This window comes from Hyposmocoma kahamanoa, unplaced genomic scaffold, assembly GCF_003589595.1.
Source record: "Hyposmocoma kahamanoa isolate Upper Pololo Valley unplaced genomic scaffold, ASM358959v1 77, whole genome shotgun sequence".
Classification (NCBI taxonomy): Eukaryota; Metazoa; Arthropoda; class Insecta; order Lepidoptera; family Cosmopterigidae; genus Hyposmocoma; species Hyposmocoma kahamanoa.
Window position 1 is genome coordinate 149,998 of NW_020653926.1, and position 23,330 is coordinate 173,327.

General features: G+C 36.2%; 2 protein-coding genes across 2 annotated transcripts in view; both read left to right on the forward strand.

The window, feature by feature from the left end:
• The window catches only part of LOC113232688 (steroidogenic acute regulatory protein-like), a 57,168-nt gene extending 48,554 nt beyond the window's left edge, over window positions 1–8,614 (forward strand). The window contains exons 8-11 of the mRNA XM_026467461.1: window positions 1,329–1,433; window positions 3,257–3,462; window positions 5,299–5,411; window positions 8,073–8,614. Of these exons, the coding sequence (XP_026323246.1) occupies window positions 1,329–1,433; window positions 3,257–3,462; window positions 5,299–5,411; window positions 8,073–8,182 (534 nt within the window). The 3' untranslated portion in view covers window positions 8,183–8,614. The remainder of the gene's footprint in view (window positions 1–1,328; window positions 1,434–3,256; window positions 3,463–5,298; window positions 5,412–8,072) is intronic.
• A 13,657-nt stretch (window positions 8,615–22,271) lies between these two features.
• Window positions 22,272–23,108, forward strand: LOC113232699 (histone H1.1, embryonic-like). Its single transcript, XM_026467477.1, has one exon. The coding sequence runs from the start codon at window positions 22,297–22,299 to the stop codon at window positions 23,029–23,031; it is 735 nt and encodes a 244-aa protein (XP_026323262.1). The 5' UTR covers window positions 22,272–22,296; the 3' UTR covers window positions 23,032–23,108.
• The last annotated feature ends 222 nt before the right edge of the window (window positions 23,109–23,330 follow it).

Sequence of the window (23,330 nt, forward strand, 5' to 3'; positions counted from 1 at the left end):
GGATTACCATGCAGGTTCTGGTGAACCTGGTAGCGGTTCTTTTTTGCACTACTAACTCTTGTTTGTATATCAAACCACGTGGCATATCGTGACAGAGTAGAAAAGAATGTATACGGGATGTCAGCGTGACGTCGACGCAGTACGGGAAGCAAGGTCGCGCGGTCGATACGATACTCCCCCGCCGTCGCTATTCGCACCCTACCACCAAATAGATCTAAAATGCGTTTCTTTCTGCGCATTTAAGGTCATTGTTCAAAATGCTTACAAGTGCCGTGCAAGTCAAAGACCTTTGGATCGAATTTGTTTACCGCTATTAAATAAAAAATAGGAATTTATGATATTTTGTTTTTTTCGATTTTTTTTTTTTGTGATTTGAGTTCAATTTCGGATGCATAAAGACCTCTGTAAATATGGCGAGAATGCAAATCAACACATTGTATAAAAACTAAATTTAAATGATTTCACAGTAGCGAAAAAACCTTTGTAATGGCTCTATTGTTTCATTCAGTAACTTCAACTTTCGACAGATGTCAACGTTAAATGTGGAAAATTAAAGGAAAAATATTGGAAAAATAACCGAAAAAATATGATGTTTTTCGTAATAGAAATTTTCCATGACGTAAGTTGCACCCTTTTTCATTTCGATAGCAGTATATGTGAAGTGATTCAGATCCAGAACAATAATAATCCTATGATCACATAAACACCCAGTGTGGATTACATTGACAATAATGCATTCAAATTTAGCGCTATATATATTCTATAAGACCATAGAGTAGAAAAATACGTAAAATGTAACTACATATATACAGGCGAACCGCTTAGTAGTCCTGAGGTAGCTGCGCGATGCGGGAGATTACGTAACATTATGTCGCGCTGCACACGGGATTATTTCAGCAAGATTTTTCTGACGATACTCAATAAGCAATTGTTTGAAAAAAGTTGAAAAGGTTAGCCCCGTTATGGCAAAGTCACTGGTTCGAATCCAGCCGGATATAAGGAATTTTTCTTTATTAAGTGACGGGACGAACAAGTCGTGCGCCTGATGGTAAGTAACGCGCCTGTCCATAACAGTGCCACTCAGAGCTTTAAATCGCAAAGATGGGCATTGCCACTGCGCCCGTCACCCTGAGACATAAGTTGACAAGTCCCATGTGCCCGTAATTACCCTTACCCTTCAAAACCGGAACACAGTAATGCTGACTTTACTGCTTGGTGGCGGAAATAGGAAAGGTGGCAGTACTTCCCTGGACGAAATCATTCACAATAATCTCTACTGCTACTAAATTAAATATTATACAATGATAAGTCAAAACCTTCCTTTCCAGGGCTTAGTGGATTGTCCAATCAAGTTCCTACATGACGAGTTCAAAAATAACATCGTTCGGATACCAGAATGGAATCCGACCATACTTCAGAGTGAATTTATAAAAGTAAGTGACACTGTATGTATATCAACGATTGAATACAGCGGTTTTTTAATAATCTACTACCTAATCTTCGATTTGATTTTAGAGGGGTATATCCACTTTAAAGTTAAACATAAAATATTGTATGAGTAACTACACGATATATTCAAGCATAGACACTAATCAGAAGCATAAAACAATAAAGTTTCCTCGATAGATAAAAATCAAGAAATGACCTCTAATTTTCACATTTTTTCGATTCATCCTCGAAATGCTACAGGTGATTAGGAAAAAAATTAGATAATTAATTATATTTATGCATGATCGAGAACTGTCACTACGGATTTTTTTTTAATCCCTTTAGTTTTAGAGTTATTCCGCTAAAACGAATTTGGTACTTTTAATGCGCAAAATTCAACATCGTATCGCATGCCACGCGAACTTCAGGCATATATTTGTCTCACAAATGTGGGCGGAGCCAACGTCAAAACTTTTTTAGCATGCTCCCTCTTAAGTAAGTTTGAGTGTTTTTTATGGTGAAAATTTTTAAGAGTCGTGTTTTCACACCGTATCGTAATCAGTGTATATATTCAATATTACTTTTTTTCCAAAGTGTAGGTAGTACATTTAAGGTAGTACAGATTCTTAAGTTAAATTTAAAAAAAAAATCTTTCATTCTCAGGGTCGTACTCTAGAACTCTAGTCAATGCTCAAGTTAGGATTGCACTGGCAACGCAAGCACTGGAAATACGACCCTTATGGCAAGGACTTGAGTATGATTTTCAGTGCTTTAAATCATACTCAAGTCCTGACTTGAGCATTGAGTAGAGTTCTGGAATACGACCCTCAGACACAGTAAGGTCCATGGTCGGTCAGAAATAGTAAACTTAAATTATATTAGTATTAATTGATTATAGGGATATGAATATATTAGAAATTTAAATCTTCAAAATCTTAATGTCAAAACTTACTATTCTTTAGAATATATAAATAATCAACTGAAATTTCTAGATTAATAATACATATTATCAGAATTAAAATTAGCTGGATTCCCAAAGAAATAAAATAACAATAATTATTAAGCAGTACACAATTAACATTACATACATTACAGTTATAATTGTTATAAGACATAAAACGTAATAATAAGGTACCCTACTTTTATTGACTATTTTTTTTTTGTGCTAGATGCATCTTTGCATACAATGAGCTATGATTTATTTATTTATTTATTCAATGAACAAAGTTTCAACAGCATTCTTAAACTTATTTGACAAATGTGTTTAAGCAGTACAAAAGCCAGTTACAAAACATGTGATATTATTATTACAACATTGGGTAGAAAAATAAATTTAAATTGGTACAATAAAAACTGAGTTCATAACTAACTGTAATTTACTGATATCAATTGTCGTGTGTAGGTCTGTGTAAGTATATGTGTGTATATGTGATGGAGCGTGAGTGTCTAGTTCGCCTCCCCCTATTTCCTCAGAGAATGTGCTAGACAGGTAAAACTAACAAAGAAAGAAACTGCTCGCATCGTTAGTGCTTGCAACTCGGCTTACATGGAGCACGAAATCGACGCAAATAAAACTGTTTAAGAAAATAATTTAAAGTAAAATGGATCAATTATAGTAATTGAGTTAAATATTCAAATAAAGTTAAATATTCAAATAAATTATATAAAGTTAACGTTGGTAGGCGAATCATATCGTCTTGCTATCACCCTCAGAATGGAATTGGACCTAGCCCGTAGTCTGCAGAGTAGCGAGGCAGTTTTCTTACGATGGCATTAATATCATTTAATATAATAATGAAATAAATTTATCTTTAATTCTAAATTCCAGGAAATAGCAGATGGCATTGACCTCACATACCAAGTAACAGCAGGCGGGGGCCGCGGTATAATATCACCGCGAGACTTCGTCAACTTGCGCCGCGTTGCTCCAATGACCAAGGACGGTCGCGTCACTGATGGCGAGCCTTATTGCTACGTCATTTCCGCAATTAGTGTTAAGGTACCTGATTACCCGCCACGTTCTGATATGGTTAGGTAAGTTAGCATTTGTCACTTTTCGTCTAAGCTAGGGTTTCTTGATCCCTGGACCCCTCTTAAAATTTCAATAATCTTAATACAGAGTACTAAAAAACCCGACCTCAAAAATTCGTGGAATTACATCAATTTGCCAAGTTTTATAGAAATTGGTTACCGGAAAGTGCGGGTCACCGTCGCATTGATTCGTCCCTTAGTTTTGGTAAACTCTCTTAGAGATGGAATATTTTTTTCAAGTTTAAATGGTTTATTGAGGTACCACCCTCTTTCCAACAAAAAATAATCATTAGAATCGGTTCACAAATGCCGTTAAATTAACGCGTAACATACATACACAAAAAAAATACAGATGAATTGAGAACTTCCTCCTTTTTTGAAATCGGTTAATGAGACAAACTTCTTGTGAGTTATACTTCGTTTCAATCCATTTTAAACAAAAAGTAAACAAACAAGTCTCTGACCTGACATTGACGGTTTAGTGATGGCCAATTGTAATGCAAACTAAATATCGATTAAATAATTGAATGAATCGATTTGTTAAATTGAGTTATACTAGCGGTTTTCCTTAAATGAATAGTAAACGTACATAACCTATAAAAGTATATATTTAAAATTCTCCTTCAAATATTTACAATTAGATACTCGTTCGATTGCGATTGAAATTTTCGATTTACCAATCGATTACAAAAACTTTAACTGAATGAACGGAAAGTTCTTTTTTGTACAGCACTATGCAACCATAGACAAGTCATAGAAGTATAGATGAAAAATAACCTCACTTTTCAACAACCTTGTTTCAAATACGATTTTACGATGCTATTCAAGCGAATATTGTTGGAAAAAGTCATGAGATATCAAGTAGAAATCTTCGAAATATATGTGAAAGTACATTTCGAAGTTATTTTTTAATAAATTTGGCAAGTAATTTTTATTATTATGTCTGTAATAAACTTGAACCTGTACATATATTTTAATGATCTTTCACGGGAAGCGAGTAATTAGTTTTTCATCTATTCTGGAAGAAATACACTTTTCGAGTTAATACACTATTGCATTAACAGTGTTTTAAATTATGAATTGTATCCGTAAATACCTGAGAAAATTAATAATTGAATGTCAATTCAATATAAATTTAAATACAGTGAATAGCGACATCGCTAGCCGGGGCTGGTAGGTGTAAAGGTATCTAATTGGGTGACGAAATACTTTCATGGGTTTCTCATAGATGGCGCTACGGCTAAAAAGTCGTTGAAAAACCATGGCACATCAGACTACAGATTTTTGTTCGAAAATCGCCTCCATTGCAACGGAATAAGATACGTCAATGTGTAGCTTGATGTGCTGGCGTGTGTACAAACACACGACAACAATCACATAGAAAAATTCGTGAGGTCCGCTGGTTCGTCCCGTGACTTACTTGGTATAGCGTCTGTCACGGTATGCTAGAAGACGTCAATCGAAGGATTTTTTTCTAAGTGAATTATAACAAAGTAGTGGACTAATTTCACATAAAAATTAATTGAATATTAATTCAAAATAAATGAAAACTGTTCTGTATTATCCAAAATGTCATTTGACTGTATTGTAATAATTTACATCATTTTTTACATTTAATTTTATCTATATTACAATGTGTATGGGACTGGTGTTTCGAACTAGCGCGAGGAATAAAAATCTCTAGTATTGAAGCCAAACGAATTAAAAAAACAAGGTGGAATACAAAAAAAACTAAATGTACCTTATTTTCTAAAATTTAAACTATATTATTTTAAACAATGAGCGCGTCGCTAACTGTGTAAGCATACTAAAAATAATATATTTTTCGATTTTTTACAGGGGTAACAACAAAGTAAGCTGTTGGGTATTGAAACCAAAGTCAGTGCAGCTGCCTGACGGCAGGATCGTGCAAACTACAGTCTTCCAGTGGCTACTGTGTTGTGACCTTAAAGGTGAGTGCTGTGACGTATTATCAAAAAATAACAAAACATAATCATTATCATACGCAGTACTAATAAGATTGTAACAATACAGGTACCCTTATTTATAAAATACTAGCAACCTCACAGGAATACATTACTAACATCATGAACAACGACTTTTGGAATAAGAACTTTTAATAATTAATCAAGTTTTACTTTCGAAGAAAAGTACATTGTGTATTATGGACGATAAATAAGAAATTACTAATTAGAAGCCCGAAGCCAAATGCTGAAGGCTTTCGTAACTCGAGTTTTTTTTATTTTTTACCGTCCATTCGTGTTGCATACAATGTTTTTCATGACATTTGCGATTTGAAATAAATATAATATAAATATGGTTCACAACGCAACAATTATGGATTTGGCAAATGGCGGGCTTTTGTTTTTTTTTTTAATTGTTCCATAGATAATAAATACAACTCGAACTAAAATGTTGTAAAAAGCGTGCATACAGCCATGATGGATTGTAAAAACATATTTGCTACATTTTTATACAGAAAATAATGAAATAAATTATTTAAATTCTTAATAATAAGTAATTTAGGTAGTATGTGGCTGAATTTCAATCTCAATTTCTGTTTAGATAACATTTGAAGCTAATGTTTTAGTTTTGAACTTAAGTAACCTCCTTGCTTGAACTTGAGCCTGACCTACGTAAGGAAGTACGTCGTGCTAAAAATGACAAAAAAACTCCTTACCGACCATGGTTGTAATAGGTTACTATTTGGGGCATTATAGTCAAGTTAGCCTGCATACAATCATACTACACACATCAAAAGTGTCTAGGGGGATCAAGTGAATATTTTTGAAATAAAAATTATTTAAGCAATATTTACCAAATCCAGTCTTCCAGGACGACTTCTTACTTTAATGCTTATGTTTTATTTAACCGCTTACCCCTATATTTAGTTAAAATAAACTAAAATTGATGTTTTTGCAAATTGTGGGAAAAAACTCAAATTAACGGCGTCAATTAAATGACAAAAAAATGGTGAAAATGATGATTTTGCTCATTTTTATTGTAAAGATAAGAAAATTAATAATCTGTATTTCCACCATTAACACGAATCACACAATTACAGCGATTTGGCATGCTTAAGATGAGTTCATCAAAATCACTTTGAGGAATGGCCGCCCATGTGTTTTGTAACAAGTCAAAATATTGTTGTAGAGTATGTACGGTATGCATACTCGGCACAGCTCTTCTTTGAAGCATATCCCATGCGTGCTCAATTGGATTGAGGTCTGGCGACTGAGCAGGCCACGGCAGAACGTTGATACGAGCTTCGGCATGAATGCGTGTTACGACTCTAGCCGTGTGTGGACGTGCGTTGTCATGCATTAGTTGAAATGAATCACCCAACTGGCCTCGCAAAGGGATGATAACATCTGAAACAATCCTCTCTGCGTAAACTTGAGCATTGAGATTACCCCTGATCCAAATGAGATCGGTTCTTCCGCCGATCCAAATACCGGCCCATATCATTATTGTTCCCCCACCATATGGATGAACTTCCTGACAATATCTCAAACGTTCATGACGCCCAGATGTTCTCCAAACTCGAGTACGTCTTGTATCCGGTCTCATACCGAAGCGGGATTCATCCGAAAAGCACACATAGCGCCAGTCTTCTTCCTCCCAGTTTCTGTGTTCGCGAGCCCATCGTAAACGGGTCCTGCGATTGCAGGGTGCAATAGGTGGAACTCTGAGCGGCCTTCGGGATCGCAGACCCACTTCACGTAAACGATTTCGGATTGTTTGATCGCTTATTAGCAAGCCTGAGGAGCTGTGGAGCCTCGTAACCAACATCATGGCGGTCATGGTACGATTCCGTCGAGCAGTATTTTGGATATACCGGTCCTGTCTGCGAGTCGTGATGCGAGATCGTCCTCCATGTTCTTCATCCACGCTGCCCGTCATGCGATAGCGCGTCCAGAGGCGACTTATGACGCTCTGTGTAGTGTTAAGAGTGAAAGCCACAGCACGTTGCCTGGAACCAGCTTCCAACATTCCAAAGGCTCGCATCATCACTTCTCGGGTTAAATGATGTCGTCTCTCCATAATAATGTAAATTGTTTCGGTTCCGATGCAGATATTGTAATGATTTTGTCAAAACGCTATAACTCATTTTTATACAAAACCACATTGACAATCGATTTTCTTCTTATTATCGAATTTTAAACAATATTCCTTATTTAAATGTTAAAACTCACTAAAAAGTATCAATAGCGATACAAAAAAGTTAATATAATTAACCCTAATTGCAGCAATACTCTTAAACGTACTTGATCCCTAGACAGTTTTGATGTGTGTATTTACGTGAGAATGTGATGAAAAACATTGTATGAATTACGATCCTCGACTCCGAAAGCTCCGTCTTCGACTTCGAGCTTCTAATAGAGTCTCGTTCTTAATTACGCATGTTCTTAATTACTTATTTAAAGCCCATAATGTACTATTAAATAGATTTTTATGGACAGGCGTGTCGCTTACCACCAGGCGCATGACTTGTGTTCGTCCCGTCACTTGAGAGTATATAAAATAAACTCTTTTAGAAGAATCTCTACTACAGTCTATTTCCGAGTTATGTTCTTGTAATGCTTTTTTAACCGTACAATTTTTGTGTCTAGGTAAAATACCTCAGTTCGTCCTGGACGCGGCATTCGCGACGGTCATGCTGGACTACATCGTGCACTTGAGAAAGTTCGCTGCTAATGCAAAGGCAAAAGGACTTTTCTAGGTGTTTCTATAAAGTTCTAGAACATTCTCGATTGGGAATAAACATGACAGCTAACTCAATAAGGCGAACGACAAGCCGGTGGCTTTGATATTGTGTCTTTCTAGGATCATCTAATTTTCTATTCTATTTGCCTGTCAAATTTCGGTGTTACCATTTTCACTCAATTTGGCAACACTGATCCTGGAAACAAAAGTCAATGTCACCGGGCTGTCCTTTACGCAATTACCTAGCTCATTGATGATACCATTATTATTATTATTACGTATTTCTGAAAACGTAAACAATTTTAAATAATTCAAAGTTGTTTCAATGATAATTATTAGAAATATAAACAAACTGAAATGTCTACGTGTGTCAACTCCAACTGGTTATAACCTTGGTTTGTTTTAATTAACCAATGTATTCTGAGACACACCATGCAAGTATGCAAGTCTGATTCACGCATTGAACGCCTCAAATCGACCAAACTGTCCTAATACATAGGTAATATTGTCGGTGTTTTATGTCGAAGAACTTAGAATAATAACGCGTAGAAACCTAGCCCGCACACGCTAAGTGAGGCAAATTGAAGCGTACCAAAAGGGCCTACGCGAGCGGGCGGGCCGTCAGTGCTCAAGGTCAACTTGCACCGCGAACACATCAAGAAATTTAGCTAAAAATGACGAAATGTGCGGTAAATGACTGTAAAAATACGTCAGACAAACATAAAATAGATACTAACATCACATTCCACAAGGAAGTAACGCGTTTCAACTTGTAGTTTTATATAAATATTCACTAAAACCGAAAATTAACCTACTACTAAAACTAGCCTACATGAATTTGATTTTTGCCTCACTTGTGACAGTTCGTTTGATATGAAACTATCATTCTATGCGTTATTATTTTAAGGTAGTAAGTTTTAAAATTGACTTTAAAACTATCACCTGATTTTTTTAAATGGCGGTTTCGCGCTTTCTATTATAACACCGACGATATAAGAATGTATAAAGTTGTGAATTTTAATGTTGGATAGATAAGTTTTTAATCAACCGAAATCATTGTAACATTCCTGTGGACTCAATCATCAGTTCTTTTTTTGTACCATCAAGAAGTTAGACGAAGGACGAATTGTAAATGTTTCGTCGGCACGGTGAAACAATATAATAATTTATTACATTGACTTACAAATAAATGGACGACGGGTCTAATACAAAAACCACGAAAAAAATGTCCCAAGTCAACCTATTTAAACGTAGTGACATGTCAAGGAATATGAAAAAGCCAAAACGTTGAATTTAAATTGTAATGTCATCGCAGTACTGTCTGATTTTGCTTGCTTCGCTGTCAGTCGAACAAACGAAGACTAGAGCGTGAATGACGCTCTGTATACGATTTTAACGCCCTATAAGTTCGGACACCTTTTAGCGCGGACTCGACGTCCATATAATTGTAAGTCAATGATTTATTATGAACTATTCTGAATTTAGATTCCCCACCAAAGCGCAGCAGTCTTTCTTATTTCACGGCTCGGCACATTAGCTCGCGCAAAATTTTAATAATAATAATTCGTTTATTTGCTTAAAACTTTGTTTAACGGAAGATGTAACTAAAGACAAAGACATTCTGTCCTCCTTGCATTTTATTAACTTTCTAGATATTGGCACTCGGAGATGGACTAAAACCCAATCAACCCGGGTCTTCTTTGTTGGCAACTAAAGTTTTTTCTTTGAAACATGTCAATAACGCTGATTTTGCTTAAGAATAACACTGAAATAAAATAAGATATAACGCAAACCGCTTACAGGGGGTTGTAGATCTTGCTTCGCTGATTGCAGATATTTCACTAACTCACTTTCACTAAAAATGTCGATTACGTTAAATACAATAAGGCAGGCAGAGTACAAACATGTGACGAGTCCAATGAAAGAATGATCAAAGTCACTTGAGGACTGTTGTAGCAAAAATACTACCTGAAATAAAGTCAATGCTGACATAAATGTATGTAACGCTATTTAATCCATTTTAACTAAAAACACTAAACAATACAGTGAATAGCGACATCTCTCGCCAGGACTGGTAGCTGTAAAGGTACTAACTAGGTAAAAACACTAAAAATCATTTTTAACTTTTCTACCATTTAGTCGCAAGCATTTTTATGATTAAATGTGAAACGTGTTTTTTAAGGACATGCAACCTTATTAGCCATTTTCTGATTTAGGCAAATTACGCTCGGCATTTATGGAACTGGATCGCGGTATTAACTAGAAACGTGTTTTAAGGCTTTAAGTGTTGAAGGCTCGCAACCCTCGGGAAACGTGTCAAGTCCCCAACCTGCATTAGGCCAGCGTGGCGGACTATGACCTAAACCCTCGTCTGAAAGGAGACCCGTGCCTAGCTGTGGCACTTTAAAAAGGGTTGATGATGATGATGTGTTTGAAGTAACTTTGACAATTCTTTCCCTGGTCTCTTCATGTTTAAAGAGCATGTAAAATGCTGTAAATCAATGTTGTAAATAAAATTTTCTCCCACAGACCTGTCATAATGACCTCGGCTTTCTATTAGATGGTGTTTTATTAGGAGATTTAACAACTCTATCGTCGCTTAACAAACACACCGCTTAACTAATTTCAAGTAATTTTATAGGAGCGTGAAAAACCTGCATATTATTATTGTATAAAAGATTTTATATACAATAATATATTATTATTTCATTTCATATATTATTTCAAAAAAAATAAAGGAAATGTATAATACATAGTTATAAGGATTTTCTATGTACGCATTTGAAATAAAAAATATTGTAATTATTAAGCTATATTGGAGGGGGTAAGAATACAAAGTAATACCATTTATGTAATTTTATTTGAAATAACCAATAGTCGGAAAAACGTGTTCCACGTTATATAGATACATGTATCAGATACAGCTATTGTTACCGATATGAAGTTAACCACCAAATATTAATTAATTATTTTTTCGAATTCCGGATTTCCGGAAATGGTTTTACTGCATCGTAAGACAAAACTACTGTCCTAGGAAGTCGAAGTTACATTTTAAAGTAATTCTAATGGTGCCATGTAAAAGAATGCAGTAGATAACTAACCTTATACCAAAGCAGAGAGTAAAAAGTAGCGAGAATGGTCACTCTCCGCCCCTCCTTGGCTTTAAATACCGCATCAAGCCCCGCGTATTGACGGTCACATTGACGGAAGTGCAATAAGGTTGTCAGTTATCTTTAAATCACTATTAGAATTAGTTTCAAATCCAACTTCGACTTTCTGGGTCAGTAGTTTGTCCTATACCATTTCCAGAAATCAAGCAGTAATGTCAGCATTACTGTGTTCCGGTTTTGAAGGGTAAGGGTGCTGGAGAAATTACAGGCCCGTGGCACTTGTCAACTTATGTCTCAGGGTGAGAGGCGCGGTGGTAGTGCCCTTCAGATCTTCGCAATTTAAAGCTCTTGAGTGGCGCTGTAACTGTTATGGACAGGCGTGTAGCTTATCACCAGGCGCACGACTTGTTCGCCCCGTCACTTGATGATAGAAAAAAAATCCAGAATTGGAAAAAGTAACGTGTTTTGACAACTCAATATCGCTGCTTGTAACTATGTCTATACATGTATCTATAATATGTGGAACACCTTCCTCCGACCATTGGAGATAACGCACATTTTTTATACTAGTTGGTAATAGGAAATAATGCTTCGTATCTATGTATTAAGTGACAATGCAGGGCACGGGTCACCTTTATCGAAAGGGTAATCTAGTCCATTAGACGGTAAGGCATTAAGTTTATCAATGTATCAATACATTTATACGTACCACGCAAGGGTGTAATCTCAGGCTAGGACTTACGCTGTAGTTCGCTACGTTTTCTGAGGATTGTGAACATATTACAGGTTCCATCCCAATGTTTTCCTTCTCCTACAACTTATAAGCTCACATCCTTTTTCGAGTATGCTCTGTACATTAAACCATACAACTTTTTACACTTTTAACTTTATTATACACTGTTCTCTGGACGCGAATGGCATGAGAATTGAATTTAAAAAGTATCAAATTCGACGTGTTTTTTTAATATTGTTGGCATCGAGTATATAATAAGAAATAGAGACAAAATAATGGTCATCCATCCCTTTTTTTCATCAGGCAAATGGATCTTATATCACTTTTATATATCAACTCTCGTTTGCACTGAAATCATAAATTAGAAAGCTGAAATAGTACAACGCCAACAACTGACCTGTGTGTATTTATTGTAATAAAGATAATATCTCTAACGAATGGGAGCTTTTACGTTCGCTGGTGTGGAAAAAACATCAAAACATCTAGTATTTATTTATTTCGTTGATGAAATACTTTAATGTATTGATATTATTTTCATTCATATATTTTTTTAATAAAAAATGACTGGTGTTTGTATAAGCTTAGTACAAGGAAGCGTTATAATAAATTATGTACTTTTAATGTAAAAATATTTTCATATTTGTAGAAATAACATAAATTGCATATAGAATATAAGTGATATAAATATATAAATATTTTTTTCACACTGTTTTAGTTTTTTTTAACCGATTTTATAAAAGGCGGAGGTTCTCCATTCGTTTGTATTTTTTTGTGTGTACGCGATATTACCTACCACGGAAGAAATTTATGTGGTATGGGACTCCTACATTAGTGAACCAATTTCGATGACACTTTTTTGTTGAAAAGGTCCACTTCAGTGGTGTTCCTATTCAAATTTGAAGAAGATATTCCAATTCCAAGGGTGGTCAATTCGGTGGTCAACTTTTCATATAGATGTGATTCCAATGAAACTAAAGTCAAAGTCAAAGATTATTTATTCCATAGGTAAAATAAATTTACACTTGAAATCGTCACATTTAAGCTACTGCTCGTTCACTACGCTGATCTTCCTGAGAAGAACGAGCAAGAAACTCTAGGGATTGCTCTTTTCAAATAAACTTAAATGCTATGGAATACACTTTGAATGAAATTTGTGTGGATTCTGGAGCCATGTCGTCTTTCCATACATCTTTATCTAACACGTAGTCTTCAATTTTGTAATATGATTTTTCGATCAAAATATTTTTAATGTAGTTTTTAAACTTAGGATTTGATAAACTTAATATATGCTCCGGAATCTTATTGTAAAAACGTATACAGTTCCCCATAAAAGAGTTGTTTACCTTGGTTAAACGAAATCGCGCATAAAACAGCGCAAACCGATATAAGGAAGTTTTTGAGGTTAGTTTTTTGCGTCCGTCAAGATGGCTGGAGCAAACGAGATACACAAATCAAACCGTGCATGGATTTTTTACTATTTAGTACCTTTATTGACATATATTCTTGAGCGCTAACGGAAATATTAAAGAAATAAAGTGGTCAACCATTTTGACGTGACGGCGGCGGCCCACTTCGTTTTTCATGGTTCTGGCAGTATAAAATTTACTTTTTTATATAACTATTTACTACCTAAATATACTTTTTTTTTACTAATTTAGCTTTATAAAAAGTTATTTAAAAAAATTACATAAATGTCTTTGCAAAAGTTATCCTCTAAAATGACAGTTTACCTTCTCCGTGTAATTGCTAATAATAGTTCTTTCAGGCGCTTGCAAGCAATATTTTATGACAAATATAAAAACCGTTATAATTATTTCAATACCCCCTAAACAGTTAAGCGTTCTTGTCATGATTTGTGTAACTGCCTCCGTGGCCGAACGGTTGTCATGCTGGCCTGACACGCAAACGTTCCGGGGCCGGGAGAAATATTTGTATGGCCTACATTTATTTTTCTCGCGAGTTTGGGTGTAATTAGTGGTTGTCTACCTATGTACTACATTCCCTAGAGCGAGGCTATGAGTGTGTGTGTTATTATTATATTTGTGATGGTCTCGATATGGATTACCGAGAATCAAAACACTTAACAAAACTCTTTATATTACTTTATGTACACAAGGACAACGTCGATAAGTTAAATTTCATAGTCTTCATTTTATTTAAAATGCTTTGTCATTTCGAAGAAAACAAAGACAGTTTCCTTACTTTTCGAATCCCACTTGGTTCTCTTTTGATCCGGAATGTGAATTATGCTTTACATCCAAATACTCTAAGATGACCGGTCCATGCCTCTTCAGGTGTCATCTTTTTAACAGCCAGGGTAGGACTTCTATTTTTCCAATATACTGCGGTGTTTACCGCCTCCGCCCAAAATTGAACGGGAGGTCCTGCTTCCTGCAGCATAGATCGGGCCTTTTCAGCGATGGTGCGATTGGCACGCTCAGAAGCACTCGTAAATTTCTTAAACTTCTTCATTTTTTCAAAAGCCTCGCTCATCGCCTTGACAAAATATACTAAAGACTTATCACTCATTGATCCACTAATATCAGAATGTACCAGTTCTAGAAGCTCTTTAGCTCTTGTTCTTTATTGAGTGCAAATGGTTGTCTAGTCTGTTTGCCCTTCAAACAGGCTACACAATACAGTTGGCTATGAGAAAGATTAGAAAAACTCATCCCAATAGCTAGTTTATCTCTAAGTAAAGTGAGGTTTCGAACACCCAAGTGTGCCATCCTTTTATGCCAAAGCTCCAACTCACTGCTTACTCCTGTCACCATTCCGATGGCCTGTGGAAAGCATTTAAGTTTATAAACGCCTCTCTCAAATAGTCCTGTCATACATGGTTGACCCTGTATCGTACACTCACTCATATCAAAGCTCTCGCATCCTTTTTTAGAGAACACAACTTCATCTTTTGTATTCACAATACAGCTTACACTCAATAGATTAGAAGCCAGACCTGGTACATACATTACGTTACTCACACTAATCCCATTCTTTACTGTACCAAGACCTTCTCCATACACTTTACCTCCATTTGCGCAACACACTTCTCCTTCCTTCCTACTTTCATAAAATTATCCATCCAATCTATCCTATAGCTCATATGTGTTGATGCTCTGGAATCTAAAATCCATTCTTCATTGTTCTTTTTAACCGACTTCGAAAAAGGAGGAGGTTCTCAATTCGACTGTATGTTCTTTTTTTTCTTTTTCTTTTTTTTTGTATGTATGTTACGCGATAACTCCGGTATTTGTGAGCCGATTTTCATGATTCTTTTTTTGTTGGAAAGGGGGTACTTCCATAGTGGTCCCATTTCATTTTGAAGAAAATCATCCACCTCAAAGGGTGGCTGTTCACGCATGAAGATTCATTTTCATAAATAGCGCCTAATATTAATTTAGGAGCAATTACTTTAATGGTTGATTTTGCCCCAATTCAAGGCGTTTTTCACTCGATATACTTTGAGTAGTGAGAACCGATTTTTATTATCTCCAGTGTCAAGTCCTGTATAGTGGCGAACTAGGGGATATATCAATAAAACTTAGCAAATAGACATAATTCCACGTACTTTTTAGGTCGGTTTTTTTAGTACTCTGTACTGAGATTATCTTGAACAGAAGTCAGTGCCGTTGCCATATGACTCGTCTTGGATTGACCTGGATTCTGCGGTCAGTCGTACGCTTTATGTCGTCCCTCACATGTGAAACACTTCACGATCTTCTTTTGTTTTCTCCTCTGAACAGGTTTTCTATACTTTTTCACTGTAGTAAGTGCCGAACTCTGTCCTGGAATGCTCGGACCTGCGCAAACTTTGCTCTCACGTGATTGAAACAGTTTTGTTTTTATATAATCATTACTTAATGCCATGTTGGTATTCTCTAATGCCAACCTCATAGGCATACTCCTCTGGTAATCTCTGTAGCATCAGTGCCGCTAACAATTCATCATCAATTTCATTCCCAAGGTCTGACAGTTGATTAGCTACTTTCGTTTGTTCCTGTTGTGAGACATAGCTTGTTAAGAATGCTCATAGCTTTGGCGGCCAACCTAGGTCTAAGAATAGATCACATGGACGCTAAAACCGCGTCCTTAAATGGTGATCTAAATGAGAATTTAGTTTAGTAGAAGTTTACATGCAGCAGCCATCGCTGTTTACAGAAAAAGGGAAGGAAGATCACGTGTGCTTGTTTGCTTGCACGTGTATACCATTTTGATCGCATGTACACTAGAGGGCACGGGAGTATTGATTGCATCGGACGCTTCATGGCGTAGCGTCAGCGCTGATTGGTGACTTGCAAAAACATTACTATCGCAGGTGCCATGTACGCACATATAGACAACCACAATTTACACCCAAACTCACGAGAGCAATAAATGTAGGCCAAACCCGGAACCTCTGCGTGGCAGTCCAGCATAGTAACCGTTTGGCCACAGAGGCATAACGTTTTTTAGCCGAATTGAAAAAAAATGAGTAGGTTTTCAATTCGTCTGTATTTCTTTGTATGTAGGTATGTTAAGTGATAATTAGGGTCGTATTCTAGAACTCTACTCAATGCTCAAGTCAGGATTTAAGTATGGTTTAAAGCACTCGAAATCATACTCAAGTCCCTGCCATTAGGGTCGTATTTCCAGTGCTTATGTTTCCAGTGCAATCCTGACTTGAGCATTGAGTAGACTTCTGGAATACGACCCTTAGACATTTATGAACCGATTTTGAAAGAGGGTAGGTATCTACCTCAGTATTGGTCACATTTAAATTTGAAATAAATATTCCACCAATTATGGTGGCAAACTAGGGGATGAATCGCGCACTTTCCGGTAACCGACTGCAATAAAACTAGGCGAATAGATGTAATTCCACGAAGTTTTGTGTTGTAACCCTGTTTTTAAAAGCGCATACATTATCCACAGATATAATTACATCCTTAGAATAATAACGCATAGAAACCTAGCCCGCACACGCTAAGTGAGGCAAATTGAAGCGCGCCCAAAGGGCCTACACGAGCCGGCGGGCCTTCAGTGCTCAAGGTCAACTTGCACCGCGAACAGATCAAGAATTTTAGCTAAAACTGACGAAATGTGCGGTAAATCAGTGTAAAAATACGTCAGACAAACATAAAATAGATACTAACATCACACTCCACAAGGAAGTAACGCGTTTCAACTTGTATTTTTATATAAATATTCACTAAAACCGAAAATTAACCTACTACTAAAACTAGCCTACATGAATTTGATTTTTGCCTCACCTGTGACAGTTCGTTGGATATGAAACTGTCATTCTATGCGTTATTATTGTAAGATTACATCTACATGCCTTTTTTATAATAATTATATTAAGAATGACTCATTGATAGAACAAGACGGTCACGTGTTACAAGCTCAAGATGACGTGAATCAAAATACATTGCTCTGGAAAATTTTCAACATTCGTTAGGAAGGGATCGATTACATAACAAAACGAAACCATAAAATGAGAAAACGTGCCGGTTTAAACTTAATTACACGTGCCTTTTTGTTTTACTTTTTTTCCATCCTCTAAGGCCTTGAGTATTTCTGATCGGGAGCCGCAGCGCGGTCTGACAGCAAAGAGTTCTTTACATTTTCGCTAGATGGCGCAACTTTGCGAAAAGCAGGAAGGAGGTTTCCTGCTTTGTATTTTTGGCTTCTTAAAGCAAGGGACAATTTTGCAAGTATCGAGTTTTACTGTTCAGTATTATGCTGATAGATTATCAGCGACTGAGTTTTATTTTACATTAAAACTACTCAATTAAACATCGAAACATTAAATAATTATGTTCTCCCGACAAGTGACACTAACACCTAACAGTTTATAGTCTAGATGTATAGCGTCTAGCTTATGTTTAGTATATATTCTAATTCAAACGTACATTTCTATGGCGGATATTAAAATTACCTACAAGTTATTATAATACGAACTATAAGATTTCCATACCTTGTAAGGGTCTATGTGATTATCCCACGTGCCGGCGGGAGAGTTTTCAGTGGGATTCCACCGGGCGAGCCATTACCGCCGCGTGGGTATCCTACAAAAACCCGCCATGTCATCGCCCATGGCGGTGTAGGGTAACGTGATAATTATTTTATTTCTTCAAAGGCGGGACGTCTGCTTTATTATTGTTTTAAAACTAAAATACGTCAATGTTTATAATAGTTCCGAAATGTTATGAAAAACAAACTACGGTTGTGTGACATGCGTGAGACAAGTTTTAATTTGCCGCCATTTCGCCAGTCGTAACATGCGGTTCGTGAACACATCACTAGAGAGCTTATAATATGTAGATAAAGCAGTGTATGTAACTGTAAATAATTAGGCATTAAAATAGAGTGAGGGTTTATGAAAAGACAGGCGAGCCTGTCATTATGTAACAGTTACATAAACCACTATTACGTCGTTAAAATAAACACTTAATAGGTATTAACTGCCTCCGTGGCCGAACGGTTACCATGTCGGACTGCCACGCAGAGGTCCCAGGTTCGATTCCCGGGTCGGGAGAAATATTTGTATGGCCTACATTTATTTCTCTCGTGAGTTTGGGTGTAATTTGTGGGTGTCCATGGCACCCGCAACACAGGGTTTCCATAGTGCGGGGCCATGTTGAGTGTGTGCGTTATTATTATTATATTATATATTATATAATAAACTTAGTTATCGTTGTCAATAATAATATAATTAAAAAATATATAATAAAAAAGTAATGTACGACAAATCCCGTTGCATTGCGTTAGTTGAACGTGTCATTATGTTTATTTTTTTCATCGAAAGAAAAAGTAAGGTGCACCACAGTTTCTAATGAGAAATCTATTTTAGATTCCCTTTTAAATTTGAATAAAAATGGGAATAAATTATTTTTTTAATACAGTTGCTCAAAACGTAGTATTTTTCGCACTACAAATCGTGCGGAAAGTTGGATTTCTCGCACTAATGCTTTTTACTTTTCCAGTTTTTTTTTAATTTACTGTTGTTTTAAGTCTTAAACATAGAACTAAAGAGATTGTATATTTATTTCATATTTATGTGCTTTGTGACGTAAGTCATTCGTCATTACTATACTATATCTATGGAGAGACCGCATTTTTACACCTATGTAGTAAATACTCCTTAGTAGCGATTATGTAGAAAATAAAGTAATATAAAATAGTAATTTTAATGTGGCTGAATACTGGCAACAGTTGCCATATTGAAAAAAGTCGGCCAAAAAAAGTACTAATTTTTTTCATCGTTTACATTCCCGCCTTTTTCATTAACTTTTTTACGATTTGATTTTGTTATTGACAAAGGAATAAAATGAGGTTTTTTTAAATACTGTATTATTTTACTTTCAATGTAGGTTTTTCGCAAATGTATTAAAAAACGTTGTTTGATACACATGCGGATTTGTCATTTTCACTTGTCTCGAGAAGCCTCGAGACTCGTGAATAATGACTAACTTTCCGCAATTGTATCAAAAATAACTATTTCCCCCGCGAATCCTGTAAAGGTTTAATCGTGCAAAATAGCTCTGCGTAGCGCATACGTTACGTCAAATCGCCGCAACGGTCATATTGTTCTACGGTGGTTCAGATCAGACCGATTACTTCTGCTCGGCATTCGGCAGGACCCCGGGCCGCGTAAAAGCACTGAATGGCATACATCACTGTTGAATACACAATCAACCAAACAGAGGACCTACATTGTTGCAAGAGCGTTTCGACGACAAGACGTAAAGTATGCAGCTTTATGCTCTTTGCTTTTGTTGTTTTCACGCAGTTAATTTAAAAAAACTGTGTGAAAAGAAATTCAACACAAGCGCGATTATTTTGCACGGGTTGACCTTCACAGTTAGGCTTTCATTTATACAAACATACGGACGAAACAAATTGCAAATATAATCGTACTCTCACAATTAAACTATAGTAGTTTTTAAGCGACTTCAAAAGAGGAGAAGGTTTTCAATTCGACTGTAGTTTTTTGTATGCATATGCTACGCGATTAGTCGATTAGAGGGTACCTCTTCCTTCCTGAGGGTACTTGCTTCCATTTAAATTCGAAAAAAATATTCCACCTCTAGGAGTGGCAAGCTAGCGGATGTACCCAGTTTCGCGCATTTTCCGGCAACTGATTTCAATAAAACTAGGTAAGTAGATGTAAATGGACGATTGCTTCCTTGGCCGAACGGTTATCATGCTGGCCTGTCACGCAGAGGATCCGGGTTCGAGTCCCGGGCCGAGAGAGACATTTGTATGGCCTATATTTATTTCTTTCTTAAGTTTGGGTGTAATTCGTGGTTGTCTATCTATGTGTCCATGGCACCCGCGATACAGGGTTTCTCCAGTGCGGGCTATGAGTGGACGGTTAAAAAAAAGTTATTTTTCTCGTTTAAATCGACTTTAGAGGCACTTATATTTATATTTCGTAAAATCAAAGTCGAAAGGCTTCGAATCAATCTCATAACAGGTTTATTTGCTAGTGAAGATCTTAACCAGTACCTCATTTTGCCTATCTTTCTTTGTGTTTAAACCTTTTGTTCATTATAAAAATACAATTTAGCCTGTTTGTTGAAAAGAACAAGCACAGAGACCGTTGTTGACCGCTTTGTATACACGCAAAAAGACCGTGGTAACTCTGGTGATAGTATTCACAGCGTAGTGCAGGGACTGGTTTCCATAATTCAAACAAGGTGGGTGCTTCCCAAAAAAAACATTGCGATGTTCTACTTCTGATTGCTCAAATGTCTGTCAAGAAAATGGTAGGTATGTTTATCAATGACTTTTAAAAAATGTGTACTTAATAATTTTGCTATTTAGTTTGTTTGTTTTTGTATTATTAAAAATAAGTGCGCATTTCACCTCCATCTCATTTAATGGAAAGTAATGATGAGTTCGACGATGTAGCATGCACATCTAAATAATGCATTCACTCTCGCCTCCAAGTTATAGCATTCTGGGAATAAGTCCGCAGGTAGGAATTCTACTCCCTAGCCACTCGCCGTATAGAAGTGGAAGCGATACGCTTTGAGCGAGTCCTGGGAATATCCACAACATAGGGGTGGAATCCCACCCCACGTCTAGTCCCCTGATGATGGAAAAGAAAAGGTAGAGTCAAATATGGATCCATCGCATAACTCTCCGTAATATATCCTGTAGAATACCGTAAAGCAGGCAACTTTACGGCGGTGTTCAAGGCTCTGCAGCTTCGCCTCTACTAATTCCAAGTCACCTATAAGTCAGTTGGTTTTCAAGCTTGTTTGCTTTGTTTATCTAGTTAAACACGTGTGCCGGCTGTGCTGTGGTTAATCCTTTCCTTATATTTAATAACTGCAGCTTTTAATGCAAACGGCTAACGTAGGTTTTAAGATTAACTGGGTCACCGCACAAAAGGAGGTTAATACTTTATACGCGTGCCTATTACTAGATGAAAAGCGGTCCTGGTAAGGACTGAGTACTTCCATCAGACAGTAAAGCTACAGATAACGACTCTTCATCGTTGCCAACGAGCATCGATTAAATAACCAGAAATAGAGACGAAATGTCATTTAATTTGTTTGAAAAGTATTCTGCCATATCATTACTGTGATAACTGCGTTCCGATTGGCCAGCCCGAATTCGAAACAACTGACAGGTGTCGTCAATTGTTTCACTTCACACTTCAGTTTAACTTGAGCTTTGCTATAATGGTTAAAAATTACATATTTAATATTTAATTACCGATGAAGTGTTTGTTTGTAATTAGATGTTTTGCTGTTTTTCACACCCGCCGACTGGAACAGCACTCCATAGTTAGAGATATTATCTTTATTACAATACATACAGAATATTTTTGGAATATACGGAGACGTACACACGGGTCATTTGTTGGCGCTGTACTATTTCAGCTTTCTAATTTGTGATTTTAGTGCAAACGAGAGTTAATATTTGAAAGTGATATAAGACTGGCCTGATGAGTTGTCAGGGATGGATGGCCCTTATTGTGTCTCTATTTCTGGTTATATACTCGATGCCAACGAGTACAGTAATTACATATGGAGTGTATGACACTGTCATAGTTTTAATAATGTAAAATATAATTGCCATGAACTGTATTTAAAAAAGTAGTATCTCAAGTAGTAACTAAATAATCAAGCAAAAATTATCAAACAAAATCTATTCGTTCGAATTTTGAATAGCTCGCACGTTATTGGCGGATGAAATACAATAGCGGTTCTCGTTAACGTATTGCTCCGGTTTACTTTGACGAAATAAAATGAAAATTGTTCGTCTATCTTTGCAAAAGATAAAGTATTTACAATGTCTACAGGATCTAATTCAGACTCGGACATCGATATGAAAACCAGACCTTTGAAAAAGGGGAAAAAACAAAAGATTCCCATAAGTCCGACGGCAGACATTTTGAAAGAACCTAGAAAATTAACAACAAGAGAAATGATTAACGACGCTTTAGGAGAATTGAAATCGCGCAAAGGCGTGTCATATCAAGCTATAAAAAAATACTTGGTTGAGAAGTACGAAGTTGACACTGACAAAATGAGTTTTTATATAAAGAAATATTTGAAAAATGCCGTCGAATCTGGAGCCATAGTACAGACCAAAGGCATTGGCGCGACAGGTTCATTTAGATTAGCAGCAGTGAAAAAGAAAGCAGAGAAAAAACTTGAACCCGAGAAGAAACTTAAGAAAATGGAGAAATCTAAAAAGACAGACAAAGTTGAGAAAATTAAAGATAAAGAAAAGAAGAGCAAGGTAAAAGAGGATAAGAAGAAAATTGAAAAGAAAACCGTAACAAAAGACAATAAGGACCAAACTAAATCGAAGAAAGTAAAAATAAACAAAGAATCAAAAGAAAAAACGAAGAAACAGGAAAAGAAAACGGCTGTAAAACCAAACAAAGATTCAAAAACGACTAAATCGAAAGGAACCAAAATGGCAACCCAAACTCCCGCCAAAAAGAAAACTACAATGATGAAACGAAAAAGCATCGGTTCCATAATCAAACCGCCAAAAATGAAACCAAAGGCGAGTTGAACAATTCTATTATGATTTTCTGTTGATTATTGTAAATAATTTCTTAGAATGAGAATAGATAACATGATTTACATATATTACAGCTGTTTTATTTAAAAAACTAAAAGACCGCTATTCCAGAGTTCAAAAGTTTGAATTCTGGAATAGCATTTGTTCGCAGCAAAACCGCTTGTAGCTTTGCTTATACTGGTTTAGAGAACAAATTGAAAGAACGACCATTTAAAATTGGCACTAAGATCGAGCGCTCGATGTGAGCTCTCTCATTGTCGGTCGGACTTTAATATGGTGCTAATAACCAG

Coding starts and splice junctions, on each gene's coding strand:
- LOC113232699 (XM_026467477.1), top strand. CDS start 22,297: ATGTCTACAGGATCTAATTCAGACTCGGACATCGATATGAAAACCAGA.